At 50.0% G+C, this 18,026-nt stretch overlaps 2 protein-coding genes across 2 annotated transcripts in view; both read left to right on the forward strand.

Moving 5' to 3' along the window:
* The first annotated feature begins 1,919 nt into the window (after nt 1-1,919).
* LOC132536469 (cilium assembly protein DZIP1L-like) overlaps nt 1,920-18,026 on the forward strand; it is a 52,708-nt gene continuing 36,601 nt past the window's right edge. Inside the window, exons 1-2 of the mRNA XM_060184383.1 lie at nt 1,920-2,423; nt 3,254-3,338. Of these exons, the coding sequence (XP_060040366.1) occupies nt 1,920-2,423; nt 3,254-3,338 (589 nt within the window). The remainder of the gene's footprint in view (nt 2,424-3,253; nt 3,339-18,026) is intronic.
* Nucleotides 7,367-16,682, forward strand: LOC132536470 (uncharacterized). The gene is made up of 10 exons (XM_060184384.1): nt 7,367-7,895; nt 8,565-8,623; nt 9,076-9,190; nt 9,963-10,104; nt 10,567-10,637; nt 11,869-12,007; nt 12,454-12,536; nt 15,096-15,133; nt 15,380-15,445; nt 16,169-16,682. The coding sequence occupies exons 1-9, from the start codon at nt 7,874-7,876 to the stop codon at nt 15,437-15,439; spliced, it is 729 nt and encodes a 242-aa protein (XP_060040367.1). The 5' UTR covers nt 7,367-7,873; the 3' UTR covers nt 15,440-15,445; nt 16,169-16,682.

Genomic DNA, 18,026 nt, shown 5'->3' on the forward strand with positions numbered 1-18,026 from the left:
GAATCTAAGGGTGGAAGAAAGCTAGGAAGTCCACCCTAGGCATGTTTCCGGGGGCCCAGGGGGCCCACATCTGTGGTGGCTCCTGCCTGAGTTTAATAGCTAGTATGAAGCTGGATAAAAACATTGTCTGAGGAAATGATGTCAAAGTACAGAAAAGGGCTGAAAAGTTGGATTAGGACAGAGTAGCTCCTATTCTTGAAAATATTTGCCTCCATCCACCCGACCCAAGGGCCCATATATATATATATTTCACACCAGAGTCTGTGTAGCCTCAGAGTCCCTGTTGGTCTGAGCTCGAACTTAGAGCTCATAGTCACAGCTGGGAACAGTGCAGGCTGCACTCATTTCAGGACCAGTCTTCCTCGAATGACAGTGTTGGCTACCCCAGCCTTCCTTCAGAGACTGGGACAGTCCCTACCATAGCTGCTCTATGGTGAGGGCAAGGTCCTGGGAGGGGTCTTGCCTTTCTCTCTCCCTGCCTTCCTCTTCATAGGTCACACAGTTAGACATTACTAATGAGATAGAAAGCTAGAGCATCACTAGCTAGCACATGGAAGACTTGAACTCAGAACACTATACATACAAGTCCTGAATTTTATACCAAGATGGCATACCTCTGGGGACTCTGTCTGATAAAGATTGTAAAAGTTGGAGATAAGAAGTTGCAGTTACTTATCAATAGCCATCAGCCACCCAATAGAGGGGAGATTTTTTTTTTTAAGTTTTAAAAGATAATTTTACAAAGACTCAAATCATAAGAAATGGACTTATGTCCTGGGAGGACAAAGTTTGTATTTAAATTCTTAAACTGTCAAGTTAAAATAAATTGATCAAGCATTCACCAATCATAAAAGTTTATTAAGGTTGGCACAAAAAACCATCACATTTTTAATCTAATATTTAAATCAGAAACCAAGACACTAGAAAACAAATTCCTCAATGATGGCAATGAGATTTTTAAGTCTCTAACCTAAAATTACATAGATCTTCCCAAGAAAAATCACATTATCTTGATAGCAAAAAAAAAAAAAAAAAGAAAAGAAAAAGCATTTAGTGACTAGCATGTAGCAACACTGATAGGCTAAAAATGTGCAATCAGAGCAAGGAATTAGCTGGACCAGAGCGGGGAGGTGAGTTTGAAGGGTTCAGGATGCCCCATCTCCTGGAAATAGTCTCAGTACACACATACAATTTTAAAACAAATAAAACAAATAAAAATATAAAACATTTTTATTTTGGAGAAAATTGACTTATTTTACCTTGACTTTTTTTTTTTTTTTCCTAGCAGAGAACTGCTCAGCTCTGGTTTTTTGTGGTACAAGGGATTGCACATGGGATTTTGGAGCCTCAGGCATTAGAGTCTCTTTGCATAACCATTATACTATATACTCCTGCCCCTACAAATGACTTATAACTTACAAATAACACGCATCTTGCAGTCTTTTCCCTCGTGGTCATGGAGGGGGTTGGGGCTTGATTTCAGAGACTGTTGGAGAGCAAGCGAGCGCCTGGGAGCAGAGATGGGCTTCATGAATCCTTGTGTGTGTTGGGGTAGGCATCACAGATGCTAGAGGGTCACACTTGGGGTCAGAAATCCCTCCAGCTGTGTTTCAGTGCTGCTCCAGACCACAGTTCCCTTGTACCTGGGAGTGGCCGTGCTTCCGTGGAGGTGTCTGGAGAGTCCTGTTTGGCTTCCATCTCCTCAGCCTCCAACCCCGGGGAAGGCAGGCGTCTTCTCTGTTTCAGCAGTGGACCAGCTCTGCTTAGGCCTCCTTCCTCTCAATGGGGCTTGGGCTGGGGCTGCGTCCAACCATCACCTGCACCTGCCTCAGTGGAGGCTTCTCCTTGTCCATGTCCTCTCCCACCTACTGTTGACTCCCTTGGTCTTTTTGCAGCTGTTCGTGTAATTTTTATGCTGTATGAACATGATTCACCCGAATGAGCCTGCTGACCTCAGCAGCCCCCCTTCGGAGCCCTCCCCACCCGCTGCCTTCCAGTTTGCCCCTCGTCATGGGCATGTGGACTGGGGGCGCATTAGCGCCCTGGATGTGGACCGTGTGGTCCAGGAAGTGGACGTGGGCACCCTGCAGGAGCACATGGGAGACATCACCCTCACCAACTTTGAGGGAAAAGTCTGTGCTCACTGCGCCCAGCCTGTTGCCCCAGAGCTTCTCAAAGTGCTGCGCCTTTTACAACTCAACATGGAGTACTTGGACCATCGGCACACCTGCCAGAGGGCCATGAGCAGGGGGCTGCAGGCGCAGCTGCAGGCCAGCCTGGCTCAGCAGGAGCAGGCCCAGCAGAAGCTGCAGTGCCAGGCTGCAGAGCTGCAGGCTCTGAAGGAGGAGAATCTGCTGCAGAGGGAGAAGATCAACATCCTTGAGCAGATTCTCCTCTACAGGGACTCTCAACCCTTCAATACAGTAAGGAGTCTGGGGGGTTGGGGGGCGCTCAGAGGACTGTGCACCCACAACCCACCCTGGGCCCTGTCTCTGTATGGGCTTCTGTCACCCTTAGGATTTTAGGGGTGGGAAACTACATGCTCGTGTGTGTGCAGGTGAACAGAAGGTGTGTGGAGGAAGCCAGGCCTCACTGTACATGTGTGTAAGGAGAGGGCCTTGTTATTGTGTTTGTGGTGAATGCAGGGCAGGGAGGAGGCATGTTCAGGAAGGAGGAATGTGTGTGTGTAGCATGTGCAGGTGTCTGGGGAAGGCATCTGTGCATGGGCTGTGTCTGCGCAGTGAGCATCTGAGGATATACTGTGGGGTGTGAAAGAATGGAGGATGTGTGTGAGTGGAGCCTGTGTTTGTGCAGGGGTGTCTTGTGTGATTTGAGTGTGAGTGAATGAAGGTATGCACGGTGTGGGTTTGTGGTGTGAGTGTGTATTAGACAGGGGTGTGTGTGCAGGTCAGTTGGTGTGGACTCTGAAGATGTGAGTACAGGTGTGAGTGGAGGGGTCCTGGGTGAAAGCAGGGCCATGCCGTGGGAGCACTGGGCTCAGCATGAAGGAAACAGAGTTTGGAAAGAATCCATCTTTCTGTCTTCTTTTGTGCTGCTTCCCTCCCCTTTGGCACAGAGCTCGCACTGGCTGCATGTCCGTCTATGCTGGTCTACAAGTGCGTCCTGCGTCTGCACTCAATCTGATGAGCTTTTGGCATCACCGGTGATATGCCTGGGAGTGGAGTCTGACATGGCAGTCTCCCAGGCTGACTCAGGTGACATAGTCCTGCCCTTCCCTCTGCTTTCCCTGCAGTGCACCCTCTGCCAGAAGTCATTCACTAATGCCTCTTATCTATGGGAGCACATCCAGAAGAGGCATCTTTACCTATCAGAGAACGGTGAGTCCAGGTGGTGGCTGTGGACCCAGGGGGGACAGCAGGAGGATCTGGGGTGTGATCAGTGTGGGGGAGTACAGGTCACACCAACATTGCCCCAGCACCTCATCATCCTGTTGAGGCTGGGTGGCCCTCCCCTCCCCACCCTCTCTCTGAGGGATCCCATTTTGATGCTCCTGATCTTTTTCTCACAGGCAATGGTTTTCATATGCCCTGGGTCTCCTATTCCACACTCATCTAATGGGCCTCTTCCTCTGTCTCTGAAATCACCTGTTTCCACACAGAGTGCTGTCTGAGCTACAAACTCAGTTTTTGTTTTTCAACAACAACACTTCTTAGCTCTGACATATCACAGGAGCTGGGCTTTTACCTAGGACCTCTGATGCCTCAGGCATGACATATTTTTGAAGAAACATTAGGTTATCTCCCAAGACCTTCAATTCTTTTTAATTTATCATTTTCTTCATTCAGTTCTTTCTATGCCTCCAACTTCCTCTTGAATTGTGTCTGGGTGCAAATGTGTGTTCTCTATATTAATAATCACAGGTACAAGCGCCTTGGCCCCCTGTTGTGTTTCACTGTCATTGTGAATTCACACTTCCATGATTCAGTACTGTGCAAAGACTCACCTGAAATGGCATCCATGGTGCCCATTGATGGATCTACCATGGAGGCAATGATAGAAGCACTTTGCATCATTAAGTCCTTCTGACTAAGCCCTCTGAGTTAGTGCTGTCACTCTCTCTACTCTCCAGTCTGTGGAAGCTCTGAGTATCGGAGATGCTCTGCCATCTGCCCAAGGTCAATGTCCAATGCCAGAGACAGAGCTGGTGTGAGTCTGTGGTGTCACTGATCACCTGTGTGAGGACCCCACTTCATGGACTGGAACTGACCTGAGCCCTCCCCTTTGCATGCTCCCTGCAGAGAATCAACTAAGAAATGAAATAAAGGACCTGAGGCAGAGTCTGAAGAAGGCTCAGGAGGAGCTGGAGGCCCAGAAGAAGGAGGTTCTGTGGCAGCAGCAGCGCCAGCGCCAGAGCCAGGTGGGCCTGGAAGGGAAGCATTGGGTACTGTCACCCCGCACAGCCAGGGCCATGTGGTGCAAGTGTGTTCCCAGGACCTGCATCCTGCCTGTCTTCCCACAGTGGGGACTCAGAGCCAGGAGTGGGCATGTGATTTCATCAGTAGGAAAGGGAAATGCCATGAAATGTTAGTCCTGAATGGCCACAGATTAGAGAGGCGGTGGATGTTCCCCACATCACCCAGCACTCTCGCAGGGAACAAGACTGCTCTGGTTTACAGAGCACTACTAGTGTTTGGAGGAGAAGCAATGGTTCCTCTCCTGTAAGCTCCAGAAGCAGTCCAGAGGGCACACTCAGTCAGTGTCAACAGAATGAAAAGAAAGAACCTACCTTGCTCATTCCTTCATTGCTTCCCCATCACACCTTCCTCAGTGTGCATTTACTGAGCACCAGCTCTGCCAGAACTGGAAGGCTTTGGGCTGTGCCAAGCCAGGCATTCCTGGGGACCCAGGAATGTGTGTGTGTGTGTGTGTGTGTGTGTGTGTGTACGATGAGTCTTTTGTTTGGAGGATTAACTTTAGTTAGTTAATCTTCAGGTAATTTACTTCATTTCCACTTAAACATTATTATGAGTTGAGGAATTCTATTGTCATTCTGATACTTTCAGATGGTTTCGAGGCTGTTTCATTCTTTTCTTGAAGTCTTTGTATTGAATGTGGGCCGTGTGAATGGCTCCTGGCTCTCATTGTCCTCATGGATTTCACTTTGGGCAAAGGATTCTCTACTGATTCTGAGCTGGGGTTCTTTGGAAGCAGGGGGATATAGGTAACGTGAAAATGCTCCTCTTACCTCTTCACTGTTTATTCTTTATTTTACTATGTGTAAAATCTTTTAAGAGTGACTTAGTGTGGGTCAGGAAGAAAGTCATAGCTACAGATATATGAGAAGAAAAAGTGAAAGAGGGAGAGAGGAAGAAGGAGATAGATGATAGATAGATAGATAGAATATAGGCAGAGATTCAGTGACATCATTGCCTAGTAAATAAAGCCTAAAGAGAATTATCCCAGAGTATTAAGCATAATGGCTTCTGCTCTGGTCAACTGCTTTGTTGGTCTGTGGTTTCTGAGAAGCCTTTCCAGAACCTGATTGTGGATACCAGTCTCACTGACTGCTAGAACAGATCAACTGGATTCCTGGACTCTTTTAAATGGATTCTGATCCACAAATGGCTGGAGAGTTGGGACATTCCTCTGCACCATTGACATCAGTTCTACTTTCCATTTAAAGATTTGAGCACATGTTATTTATTTTGGTTTATGATATAAGAATCATAGTTTATGTGTTTATTTATGTTAGTGAGCTACATATGTGAACATTTTCTTCAACAAGCCTTTACCCTACAAGTTATCATTCAGATTTTCTCCTAGAATTCTGCATTCTGTGTTCCCTGCTGCTGTCTGACCATGATCCTTAGCCTCAAGTGTCTTATATTCATGGGCTCCTTTGTTAATTTTAGTTTCATTTCTGAACAAGACATTTAAAACTAAGGAGCAGAAACTGAAGAATGACTTTGCAGCTGAGAAGATGAGATAGCTTGTTTGCAAGGGCCAGGGGCAGGGCCTTGGTGCCCCATCCTTCCTCTCTCCCTTCAGCAGCCCTTTCTTTCAGTCCCCACCTGGACTGACTGGCACAGAGTGTGTTGCTGACACTGTTCCTACTGCTGCCCCATCAGCAGAGGAGACCCTCTGTGCACACAGCAGCATCTGGGCTGTGGACCTGGCCTTCAGACCATCTGCTGTGAGCCCACCTCCCCCTTGTCTTGCTGCAGTACCCCTTAGGGCAATTACCTGGGGTTTTGGTGTTTGCATCCTTCTTTGAGACCCCTCCCTGGAGAGAACCCAGTGACTGTGGGTTGAGTGACAGTTGAAGGGAGTCCATGTGGATGGGCATGAATACTGAGCTCAGTGCCCGGGGAACTGTGGGCCTGGGGACAGGCCAGACAGCTTATGAGAACATGCCCCTGAGGAGGAAGCCAGCTGATGGGGAACTGAGGAATAAGGACCCAGGTCAGCACCAGGCACACGCACACACCTTCCCCCCACCCCCACTACCACACGCGGGCCTCCCCACTAAAATGATCTTTTCACTGTAACATTTCAAAATCAGAAAGACCTCACATTTGTCACAAATCTGGAAGAAATGCGTTAAATGCTACTGGCTCCTAGGTCACTGCCTTCTCCCCGATCCCAACATTCCCTCCAATGACAGTGTTGTCTTTGCTTTCTTTATTGTTCTTTAGAGTTTCTGATACAAATTTAGAAGTGTCCTTTTCTCTTATTCTCAAGGTTGTGTTTTATTAACTTTCCATTACTCCTTTTCTCCTAAAAATACACTTTGAATGATGGAAGGGTCCCCCTTCCTGACTGCCCACACCCAACAGAGCACCCTTCCCCTGGTTGATAGGCCTTCACTCAGTCCTCACAGCTCCTCAGTCACAGCTCAAACATGTGCCTCATCTGGGAGCTGGTGTGTCTGGCTAGAAAGTCCTGCCCAAGACTGGACATGCTCTGCTCTGCTTCAAGTGAACACAGTGGGAACTGGCTGCAGACACCAGCCTTAAGACACTGGGCATCAGATCATCAGGGCGTAGAGGTGTCTGCAGCCCTGGCCTTAGCAGCTGCTGGCACAGATTAAGTGTTGGAGGAGCAGAGCAAGTCTGCTGTCCATTCTCTGCACAAGGTCCACTCCTTTTCTCCTGAGCAGAGGAACCAGCCCAAATCAGAGCCTCCCAGATGGAGGATGGCAGTGGAGTCTTCAGACCTCTTCCCTGGAGCATCTCCTCAATTTCTCTGGGTCAGTTACACTGGTGGTGTCCACCATCAGGTTCCTGGAGAGGTGTGCTCAGACCAACGGAGCAGCTGAGCAGAGCAGGGGCCATACTGCTTATCACTCAGGGTGATTCTTGCTAGGCTTTATTTACCTGGGAATGATGCCATTGGATCTCTCTCTCTCTCTCTGTATCTCTCTCTCTCTCTCTCTCTCTCGTCTTTTGTATGTGTAGGCTGTGACTTTCCTTTTGACCCATACTGAATCTCTGCTAAGAGGAAGAGAGAGAGAGGGAGAGAATCAGAGTTCCCTCAGCAGTGGAACTCCCCTGGAACTGATGCAGTTCCTTGCCCCATATTCTCCCATCTTTTGCAAGATGGATTCAAACTCATGCTTGACCATCATAGTTGAGTATGACTGAGACACCCCAACCACCACAGCCTGTTCAGTGTGACAAGGTGATGCTAAAAATTCCATCAGTGGTCCTGACCTGCTGTTCAAGCCCTGGGCTCCCCTCCAATAAGGACAGCAGAGGGTGTGTTGGAGGGCTGGGCTGCTGTGCCCTGAGCCCTGTCAAGCTCTCAGTGCTTGCAAAGGGGACTGTCCCTTCTCCAGGGCCAGCAGACCCCTTTAAAGCAGAGCTCCCTGTAACTCTAACCTGTTCTGCTTCATACCTTGCAGGTCCTGGCCATGTCCCCCATGGAGGTGGAGGGTAAGTGTGCAGGGGGATGGTCTTGTCTAGTCTTGCTGTTGCCTTGGTGTCTAGGCTCTCCTGTTCCCTCCTGTCCATTTAGCTGGTGGGGTTTCCTGCCTGGCCTGCTCTTCTCTGTGGGGTGGAGGAGACAGCGGGAGGGGTCTTGGCTCTTGGGGACACTGAGTGATAGAAGGTGTGTGTGAAATCCTGAGAAATACTTAATTTTCCCTGTTAAGTGGCTATATGAGTTGATAGATAGTCCTAAATATCTGTGGAACTTGTTTCACGGCATGTGAGGCAAGTCATTGTGTAGCACACCTTAAATTTAATAGTTCAGCCTATCAACTAAATCTCCATAGAACTGGAGGCAGGGAGAAAACATCCCAGGGAACAAACTGCTGTCAGGACTCAAGTTCAAGTCAGAAGCTCAAAGTCTCAGATTCACCTGGAGTAGGAGAGATCTTGAGGTCCACAGAGCAGGGTTCAGGTGTTGGCTTCCTGGAGAGGGGTGTGAAGGTCTGAGGCAGGGTACCAGGAGCAAAGACATCTCAGTCACTGACAGCCTGTGAGGCCACTGGTAGCACAGTAACTCTGGGGTCACAGGGAGGGTCACTGCCTGCAGGCAGAGAGGCTGAGGAGATGGAGGCTGTGGGCATCTGACTAACGTTGAAGGTTTTTGTGTGCCAGATCTGGAGGACTATGACTATGACCATCCCCAGAGGAGGACTCTCAGCTGTGGCCAGCAGGTGAGCACAGTCCTGGGCCCAGAGCAGGGGATTCTGGGGATGCAGAGTTTGCCCCAAGGCCCTGCTGAGGGGCCAGCCTTTCATTCAGACCTCTGTGTCCTGATCCTGATGAGAGGCCCATTGCTCCTGTGTTGTTCACTTGTTTGTCGTGTGCCCACATGGGCACCACTGATATCCAGGAGCACAGAGTTTCTAGCTCCCCCACCCCCACCCCCACCTAGATCTCGTCCCTCTTTCCCTCCTGGGGCTTCCTGAAAGGCCTGAGTCCTGGCCTCTGCTCAACAGGTACTTCCTGCAGTGTGTCTGTACTTTCTGACAGCAGGAACTGAGTCTCCAGTCTGACCTGAGATGCCTCCTTAGCTGGAGTGTCCATCCTGTGTGTATACACCAGATCAGCTCAGGGGAAGGAGGGGTGAGGGAGCAGGTGCTCTAGGTGAACTTTGCCCCTCTAGGATGCTGGGGTTGTGTCCCCAAACACCCTCAGAGCCCTGGAGACTGAGGAGGTGCAGGAGGCCAGAGCTGTACTGGGCAGGCCAATCCGATGGGCGTGGCCCAGTGGTCCTGCAGGTAAGCTGGCAGGAGGGTGGCAGGGGATTGTCCCCCTGGAGGGGCAGCCTTGTCTGTCTGTGTCTCTGCCTCTCCCAGGACCCTGCTCTGAAGGCCAGAGTGCAGGGTGTTCCCAGGTGACTGAGCCCAAAAGGTTTGCCTGGGAGACCATGCTGAGTAGATGGGCCCCAAGCTCCCTGGGGAGGCTGCAGGGGACAGAGCTGGGCTGTGGTCTGTCCTGGAGTCTCCCTGCTGGCTCTGCTGCCCTCTAACTCCTTGAGATGCTGCCATCCCCTCATCTTTAAAATGCTGATTTCAGGTGCTTCTGCAGGTGACAGACAAGAGGGTCTGCTGGCCTCCATCTGCCCCTGGTGCCCTGAGAGTTCTCTGGCCCCAGGAGCAATGACCTGCCCCCCTAGTGGCAGCAGTGTCTTCCTGCAGGGCTGTCGTCACTCAGGATTGCAGGCTGGGTGACTGGAGAGGATGTGATGGTGGGGGCAGCCTCCAGGTCTGGCATTGGAGTGAGGTTGGAGGAGGAGCTGCAGGCATGATGGGCCCTGCTTTCCACTGCTACCTCCAGGGGCTCCTGAAAGGCCTGGGGCAGCACCTGCTCTCCTGGTGTCTGAGGAAACCAGTGATGTTGCCTTCAGTGCAGCCAGCAGGGGGCAGTAGGGAGGGCAGCAACTCAACCTGCAGTGGGGATGGTGGGCAGGGCACAGAGTGACCATACAGCTCCAGGAGTCCCACTGGAGGCCCTGGTGGAGTGCTTTGACATTTGATCCTCTATTTTTAGTAAAAACCCAGCTGAACCCTCTTCTCCTCCATCGGGGCCATGGCAGCCACCATCCTGTGCCGTCCCCGGTGCCCAGCCCTTCTCCCCATCCCAGGGCACATGGATCATCTGGTGGCCAAGCACTTCCAGTGCCTGAACTGAGGTGAGTTCTGACTCTGCCCTCCTCCTTGGGGTGCTGCCAGCCTCAGCCTCCCTATCCTGGGCTCCCTCAGTTCTGCAGACAGGTGAAGGCAGAGACACAAGTGGACAGGAGGCCTCAGGAGACCCCTCTCCAGCTCCCAGGGAGAGCTTGGCCTCATTGGCTCCATGTCTCTGTCTCCCCAAGTCTCCCATCCGAGCAGCCACATGGGGCGGGCTGAGCCCTGTCTCCTCACACAGGGGATGGCATGGCTGTTGTGCTCAGGGGACCCCTGTTGTCTCCTTGACCCAAGTGGGGAGCATGTGGTCTGAGTAGAGCACATAAACACCAGCAGGTGTGTAGTGAGCTCCTGAGAGGTGTTCCCAGCTCACTTCTGACTTCTATTTCTTCTCCTGGGGACTCAGGAATCCTGGGTTCTGAGGTGGACTTGTCTCCTCGGACCCTGAGACTTTCTGTTTTCCCTAGCCTGGTAAGGGCCTGCATGCCTGAGGCCTCACAGCCCAGCACCCAGGACCCAGCAGGACAGGCATCTACTTGTGAGTAACTGGTAACAACAAGGGGCCCCTTTCCAGCCCTACTCCAGGCTTGTGCTCTGGATCCAGAGCCTGCTAGTGCCCAAGACATAGCAGAGGTTCTAGCCCCTAATCCCACTTTTGGGGGTGGGGTAGGGAGGAGGAAGCCTCCTGCACAGTGACAGTGTTGTGTGTTGCAGCTCTCTCTTTTTTCTCCCTTCCTGTCTTCCCTTTGCCTTTCAATTTCTCTGTTCTGTGAAGTAAAATGAAAGAAAAAAAATAGAAGCTAAATATTCTGTGTGTTAAATATGACAAAAACACAAATATATATACAGAAAAAGGCTCACATGTGAGAAATAGAAATGGGAGTTTATGGAGCTGGTGGAAAGTCACATAATTTGCAGACTCCTAGCTCTGAGATGAGCAGGGGCTGGAGGTTAAGTACTAGGTATGCTGTGGAGTGTGTGTGTGTGTGTGTGTGTGTGTGTGTGTGTGTATGAGAGAGAGAGGGAGTTGCTGAGCACACATGAGCATTTCTCATCAAAGGGGAAATTCTTATTCTCTTCAGTACCTATATGAGATCATGAATATTCATAAATATTTGTAGCAGTATTTTCACGACATGTTAACTAAGTCACTGTGTAGTACAGTTAATAGTTAAAATTAATAGTTCAGTCTGTCAGCAAAGTCTCCATAGAACTGGGGGAAGGGAGAAGAGAACCCAGGGAACAAACTGCTGTCAGGATGCAAGTTCAAGTCAGAAGCTCTAGTTTCAGATTCACCTGGAGCAAGAAAGGAGTGAGCTCAGATCTTGAGGTCCACAGAGCAGGGTTCAGATGTTGACTTTCTGGAGAGGGTTGTGAGGTCTGAGTCAGTGGAGTGCTGCTGCCCTGTCCCCTGGTGGCAGCAGTGTCTTCCTGCAGGGCTGTCCTCACTCAGGGCTGCAGGCTGGGTGGTTGGAGAGGGTATGATGGTGGGGGCAGCCTCCAGGGCTGGTGTTGGAGTGGGGTTGAGGGAGGAGCTGCAGGCACGCTGGGCCCTGCTGTCCCACGGATGTCTGGAGTAGCATCTGATATTTGAGAAAACCAGAGATGCTGCTCTTAGTGCAGCCTAGGGGCAGTGGGGTAGGCAGTGACTCAGCCTGCAGTGGGGATGGTGGGCAGGGCACAGAGTGACCATCCAGCTCCAGTGGGTTCTTCTTCTTGGGCTGGAGGCCTTGGTGAATGTGCTCTGACATTTTATGATCTGTTTTTAGTCATAACTCAGCTGAGCCCTGTCCTCCTTCGGAACCGCATCAGCAACCCTTCTGAGCTGGCCCCGGTGCCCACCCCTCCTCTCTGCCCAAGGGCACGTGGATCATCTGGTGCCCAAACACCTCTAGGGCCTAGACTGAGGTGAACCTTGATTCTTCCCTCTCCCTGAATCTACCCTGGGATCTGCCGGCCTCAGCCTCCCTGTCCTGGGCTCCTTCAGCTCTGCAGATAGGTGAAGGCAGAGACACAAGTGGACAGGTCCACCTCCAGCTCCCAGAGAGAAAGTTTGGCCTCCTTGGCTCCATGTCTCTGTCCCCAAGTCTCCCATCCCAGCAGCCACAGGGGGAGGGCTGAGTCCTGTCTCCTCACACAGGGGATAGCATAGCATGGCTGCTGTGCTCAGGGGACCCCTGTTGTCACCTGGGCCCAAGCAGGGAGCATGGGGTCTGAGCAGAGCACTCACCAGCAGGTGTGCAGTGAACCTCTGGGTCGCCCTTGTCTCCATTCTTCTGGGGACTCAAGAATCCTGGGTTCTGAGGTGGACTTGTCTTCTCAGACCCTGAGACTTTTCTTTCTGTTTCCCCCAGCCTGGTCAGGGCCTGCATACCTGAGGCTTCACAGCCCAGCACCCAGGACCCCAACAAGGATTCAGCAGAGCAGGCGGCTACCTGTAAGTGACTGGGAATAACAAGGGCACCCTTTCCAGTCCCAACTTAATGCTTGTGCTTGCTAATACCCAGTGTAGAACCTTCCTCTTTTTTCTGTTTTCTCCATGTGTTTGTTGACCATTTGTCTTCTCTGGTGAGTATGTGTGCAGCTCATTTCCCCCTTTGTGAGTGAGTATGGTACTGTCTAGTTTGTGATTTGTCTCTATTTTCTATGTTAACTTCTTGTCAGGGTGTCATAATATGACTTTCTCCCTTTGAGTAAAATATGTTTGAGTTTTAGGGAAGATTTTTTTTCTTTTTATTTATAAAATGGAAGTATTGACAAGACCATACGATAAGAGGGGTACAACTTCACACAATTCCCACCACCAGAACTCTGTATCCCATGCCCTCCCTTGATAGCTTTCCTATTCTTTATCTCTCTGGGAGTATGGACCCAAGGTCATTGTGGGATGCAAAATGTGGAAGGTCTGGCTTCTGTAATTGCTTCCCTGCTGAACATGGGCATTGACAGATTGATCTGTACTCTCAGCCTGTCTCTCTCTTTCCCTAGTGGGGCAGGGTTCTGGGGAATCAGAGCTCCAGGACATATTGATGGGGTTGTCTGTCCAGGGAAGGCTAGTTGTCATCGATAGTGTCTGGAACCTGGTGGCTGAAAAAGAGTTAAGATTAAGGCAGAACATATTGTTGACTAATCATGAACATAAAGACAAGAATACTGCAGATGAAGATTTGGGGGTCTCTGTTTTGGAAAAAGCTAGTATGTCTATTTTAGATATATTCCAAGGGGCCCCAAAACTACTAGTTTTGCCTGAGCTTGACATCTAACATGCAGGTGACCTAAGTTATTGTCTGAGGGGATGGTGTCATAGTTGGAAAAAGTACTAGAAAGCTGGATCAGGGAAGACAGTAGCTCCCAAATATGAGGAAAATATATAAGTAGTGTTAACTGTAAACCCCACCAGTTTGATCAGGGGCCCATATTCAGCACAGGAGCCTGTGTAAACTCTGCATCCTTGTAGGTCTGAGCTCACATTCTGTGGTCATGGCTAGGAACATACAAGGTTGCACTAATTTCAGGACCCATCTTTGTCAGGTATTATGTAGAGTATGTTATCCAACCTCCCTTTTGAGAATGGAACATTCCCAATCATTATAGATCTACATGGAGAGCAAGATCCTATAGGGGCCCACAAAGGGGTCCATTATGTTGTTCCTGATGTAGATGACCAGTGGCAGTGGTGAGAGGAATCTGTTAGAGGTCCATCATGAGGGAAGATTTTATTTATTTATTTTTATTATTTTCCCTTTTGTTTCCCTTTTTATTGTTGTTGTAGTTATTACTGTTATTGATTTTGTCATTGTTGGATAGGACAGAGAGAACTGGAGAGAGGAGGGGAAGACAGAGAAGGGAAGAGAAAGACAGACAGCTGCAGACCTGCTTCACCCCTGTGAAGCAACTCCCTTGCAGGTGGGGAGCCGGGGCCTCAAACCAGGATCCTTATGCCAGTCCTTGTGCTTTGTGCCATGTGTGCTTAACACACTGTGCTGTCTGGCTCCCAAGATTTTTTTTAACTGGTTCACTGATCAGCTCTGGCTTATGATGGTGCGAGGGATTGAACCCCAAGTCTTAGGGGCCTCAGGCATGAATCTCTTTGCATAACCATTATGTTATCTACCCCCACCCAGTGTTTAAGTTTTAATGATAGTTTGACAGTGCAGACCCTTTCTGGCTCTTTGGAACCCCACTCATTTATTCTCACTTCTGTTTTCCTTTGAGTAAAGTCAGGTAGACATGCCTGGTGCCAACTCCTGAAGGGATTTGCCTATATTACTTCACATGTATTTTCTGGTTTCTATACTAATATCTTGAATCCCTTTGACTTACTGCACAGGAGTGGTTAGAAAGTGATCCAGTTTCACTTTATTACATATGACTATCCAGTATTCTCAACACCAATTATTGAAGGGAATATTTTTTCCATCATTACAATTATTTTGTTATTGGCTAGAGATAGGGAGAAATCAAGAAGGAAGGGGAATTAGAGTGAATTAGAGAGGGGAGAGAGACACCTGCAGCACTGCTTCGCTGCTAGGGAATCTTACCCCCACAGTCGGACACCCAGGGCTTGAGCCTGGCTCCCTGTGCATTGTAACCTGTGCCCCCAACCAGCGCACACCCACCCGGCCCGAAGAGAATTTCTTTCCTCCATTGTGTGCTCTTGACTTCTTTGTCACAAATGAATGGGCCACCTGTGTGAGGCTCTATTCCGGGGCTCTTGGTTGTATTCTGTCCCTCTGTGAGCCAATACTTACACCATTGCTCAGTTTCCTAAATCCCACATGTAAGTGAGATCTTAGGAGATGCGTCCTCTCCAGGCTCTTTTCACTTAGTGATTCCCTGCAACTGCAGCCATGTTGTAGCAAAAGGAAAGAACCATCTTGTCCTCTAGCTGAGTAGCTCCTCCTAGTGGGCACTTGGCTGATTTCCAGATCGTGGTCATTGTAAATAGCACTCAGCCAACAGCCATTCTACATCCTTACAGATTTCTGTTTTTCAGATGAGCAGAATAACATCGAGCCTGCCAGGCCAAAGAAGGTGAGAGCATTTCTGCAGTCAGGTGCACTAAGCTGGGAGGGTGCCCTCTTCTCCCCCAGAGGCAGCTTTTGAGTCCTGGGTGGGGCTTCAGAAGGGCAGGGAGTGTCAGCCTCTACCCTAGGGGACACTGCAGGCAGAAGCCCTCAGCTTTTCCTCTGTAGGTGGACACATGACAACCCTTAGAATGTGCCTTGCACATGTGTGAAACCTGAATGACATTATCAACTGGATTTTTTTTTTTTTTAGATCAAGAAGAAGAGCAGGCTCTCAAAAATATTGAGGTGTTTCTGCTGGCCAGTCCAGTAAGCACAGGTAAACAATTGTATACAAGATCAAGGGTCAGCTACCTCCAGGCCCTGAGATGGACACTTGGAAATGCTGACTTGCCTCCATGTGGACAGGAAAATCAGCCTTTTGATTCCCTATACACACAAGTCCTCAGAGGCTGCTTGTCCTGGCCAGCTCCCATTTCTGCTGAAAGAGCTGGGACTGGCCCCTGGCTAACTTGACTGGTTGCTTCCTCCTGGCTCTGGCCCACCCCACAGGGCGCCCTCCCATTCACTCCAGCAGGGGCCCCACATAAGGCTGTGTGTGTGTGTGTGTGTGTGTGTGTGTGTAGTGCTGTCTCTCCCCTTAGGGTGGGTTTTGAAGAAGCACCTTACACCCCCCTGTGAGGCCACAGTCTCCATGGGAATGTTCAGACTCCATTGTTCTCACTTCAGGCCCTTCCCTGTCACTGAGTGTTGTCTGTCAGATCTCAGTACTGTCTCTCTCGGGTCTCAGTACTGTCTCAGGTTCCACCTCCCCCCAGGATGAGAGCTCAGAGGCTCAGTCTGTCAATCAAAAGGGCCAAAGTAGGATTGTGAATCCTTTGTTCTTTCATCCAGAAATAGTGGGAAATTGTTAGTTCTCAATAGGCCCTGCTGTGCTCTCCCTTTACTACAGAATGTGCTCTGTTCAGTAAGCAGAGCATATGAGTCATGGGAAAATAATTTTAAAAAAATCGACAGATATTTTAAAAAGTTTAAATTGCAGAATGACCTGAGCAGACTCATCCAGGGGGCCAGCAGTTTGCTCAGCCAGGCAGTGGCTGCCCAGCTCCAGGCGGATGCCCTGCAGAAATGACCACCAGCCGCCCAGCCTAGCTAATGGAGAGAGTACACCGCTGATCCTGCATGTGCCACACAGCCTCCTGGCCCCCATCCTGGCCCCCGAACCTTCAGGAAACAGAATCAGCATTGTGGCCACCCGCTACCCCACCCTCTCAGTTCCTTCCAGAATCTGGCGCAGGGCAACAATCACTACCAACTAGGGCCTTCCAGGTCCTGGATTCTCAGCAGAAGCCTAGTCACAGATCCCGAGGACTGCCTCACCCCCAACGACACCTGCTGGCCCCTCCCCGCCCAGCACAGGTGACCTTGCTCTGGGCCCAGAGTGGAGACTGGAGCCCGTGGCCTTGTGGGGCCCGGGGTGTTTGCCCGGCCAGCGTGGTGGCCAAGTGTGCTGAGTCATATAGTAATTAAAAAAAATTTAAAAAACTCTGATATGGCTTTGTCTCAGGGTTTAAACAAATGGGGGTTTATTACACTGTGGGTTACTTAGGTACAACAAAATAGGCAATGGGGCAAAGATCAGCTAGTCATGATGGCCCAGGAGCCACGAGTCTTTTAAGCTAGTTATTAGTGCTTGGCTCTACATGTTTGGGTCCCGTGGGAGTTGCATGGTAGGTCGGAGGAGAAGAGCACTAAGAATTGGACGCAGGAACTGGGCACAGGAACCAAAGGAACTGAAAGCAGGAACAGAGACTAGTCACCAGTGCTTGGCTCCACGTGTTCATTCAGAGGGAAGCAGCATGGCAAGTAATGGAGAGGTGAGAAGGCACCAAGAGCGTGCAGGAAAAGAGGCCCATTGTTGGCAGGCATTCGCCTAAACTTCTGACACACCCACAGTCCCTTGTATGCTAGTCAGGTTGATGTCAGCTGTATGCTAATTATGTCCCCATGTCTATTATTCACACTGTGAGCTGTTCCCAACAGCTAGGAATAAACCCAGTGTGACCTTGCCAAAATATATTAAAAAATAAAGTCTAAGTTCCAAGAGCATCTTGATCTGCACACAGGACACAGCAGGGAGGTTGCCCTGGTTTAGTAATGGGATCCATCAGGAGAGTTTGACATCCCTGCCCCCTGGTGTCTGATGCTGGTCTTGGAGAAAAGCACAGAGAAACAGGAGCTGCTTCCACTCTTGCCATCCCCCCTTTTCCCATGCCCACCCTGGGAGCACAGCTTCTGTATTGGATGCATTGACTATTTCCTTCTATATTAGTGGCTGGGATGGAGACCCAGTGCACAGAGCCGTTCAGAGCCCTGAGCACTACCTCCAGGTGCTCATAGCCCTGGACTATTTCCGGAACGGGAGCCTCAGGCTGAGAGCTGGTGATAGCAGAATCAGGGCTGTCCCTCAGCCTGGTGGATCTGCTTCCTGATGTACTTTCCCAGCACAGAAGCCTGTAGGCTGGAGCCTGGCATCCTCACAGCCTCTGTGGTGCTCTGTACAGTCATTAGTCTGAATTGCATGGAATGTTCCCTGACCCTGGCTCGCTCCCTTTGAAGTCTCCAGGCTATGAGAGCACAGAATGAGTTGTGTAGCCCATGTAAGAAAGCACGTAAGGGAATAAAGCAAGTCTTGGGAAATGAGTTTAAGCCCATCCTGTCAAAGAAAAACTTAGAAGCCCAGGCACCTGAGTTGAGTTCTGTGTTTCCACCTGCAGCATCCACACATGTGTGCCATGAGTCACCCCAGCTTCACAGCCACCTCACCTGGCCCTGTGGTCAGCCTAGCTGCTCTGAGAGCTGTTTTTTCCACTAAATTCCCTGGAATGGGGTGGAATGGG

This window comes from Erinaceus europaeus, unplaced genomic scaffold (genome assembly GCF_950295315.1).
Source record: "Erinaceus europaeus unplaced genomic scaffold, mEriEur2.1 scaffold_426, whole genome shotgun sequence".
Taxonomy (NCBI): domain Eukaryota; kingdom Metazoa; phylum Chordata; class Mammalia; order Eulipotyphla; family Erinaceidae; genus Erinaceus; species Erinaceus europaeus.

What these genes read in the sequence shown, in the direction of transcription:
- LOC132536470 (XM_060184384.1), top strand. Translation starts at nt 7,874, where the DNA reads ATGTCCCCCATGGAGGTGGAGG. An exon ending in CTCTCAGCTGTGGCCAGCAG is followed by an intron (nt 8,624 to 9,075) that starts GTGAGCACAGTC and finishes TTGCCCCTCTAG; the next exon opens with GATGCTGGGGTTGTGTCCCC. An exon ending in CCTCTAGGGCCTAGACTGAG is followed by an intron (nt 12,008 to 12,453) that starts GTGAACCTTGAT and finishes TGTTTCCCCCAG; the next exon opens with CCTGGTCAGGGCCTGCATAC.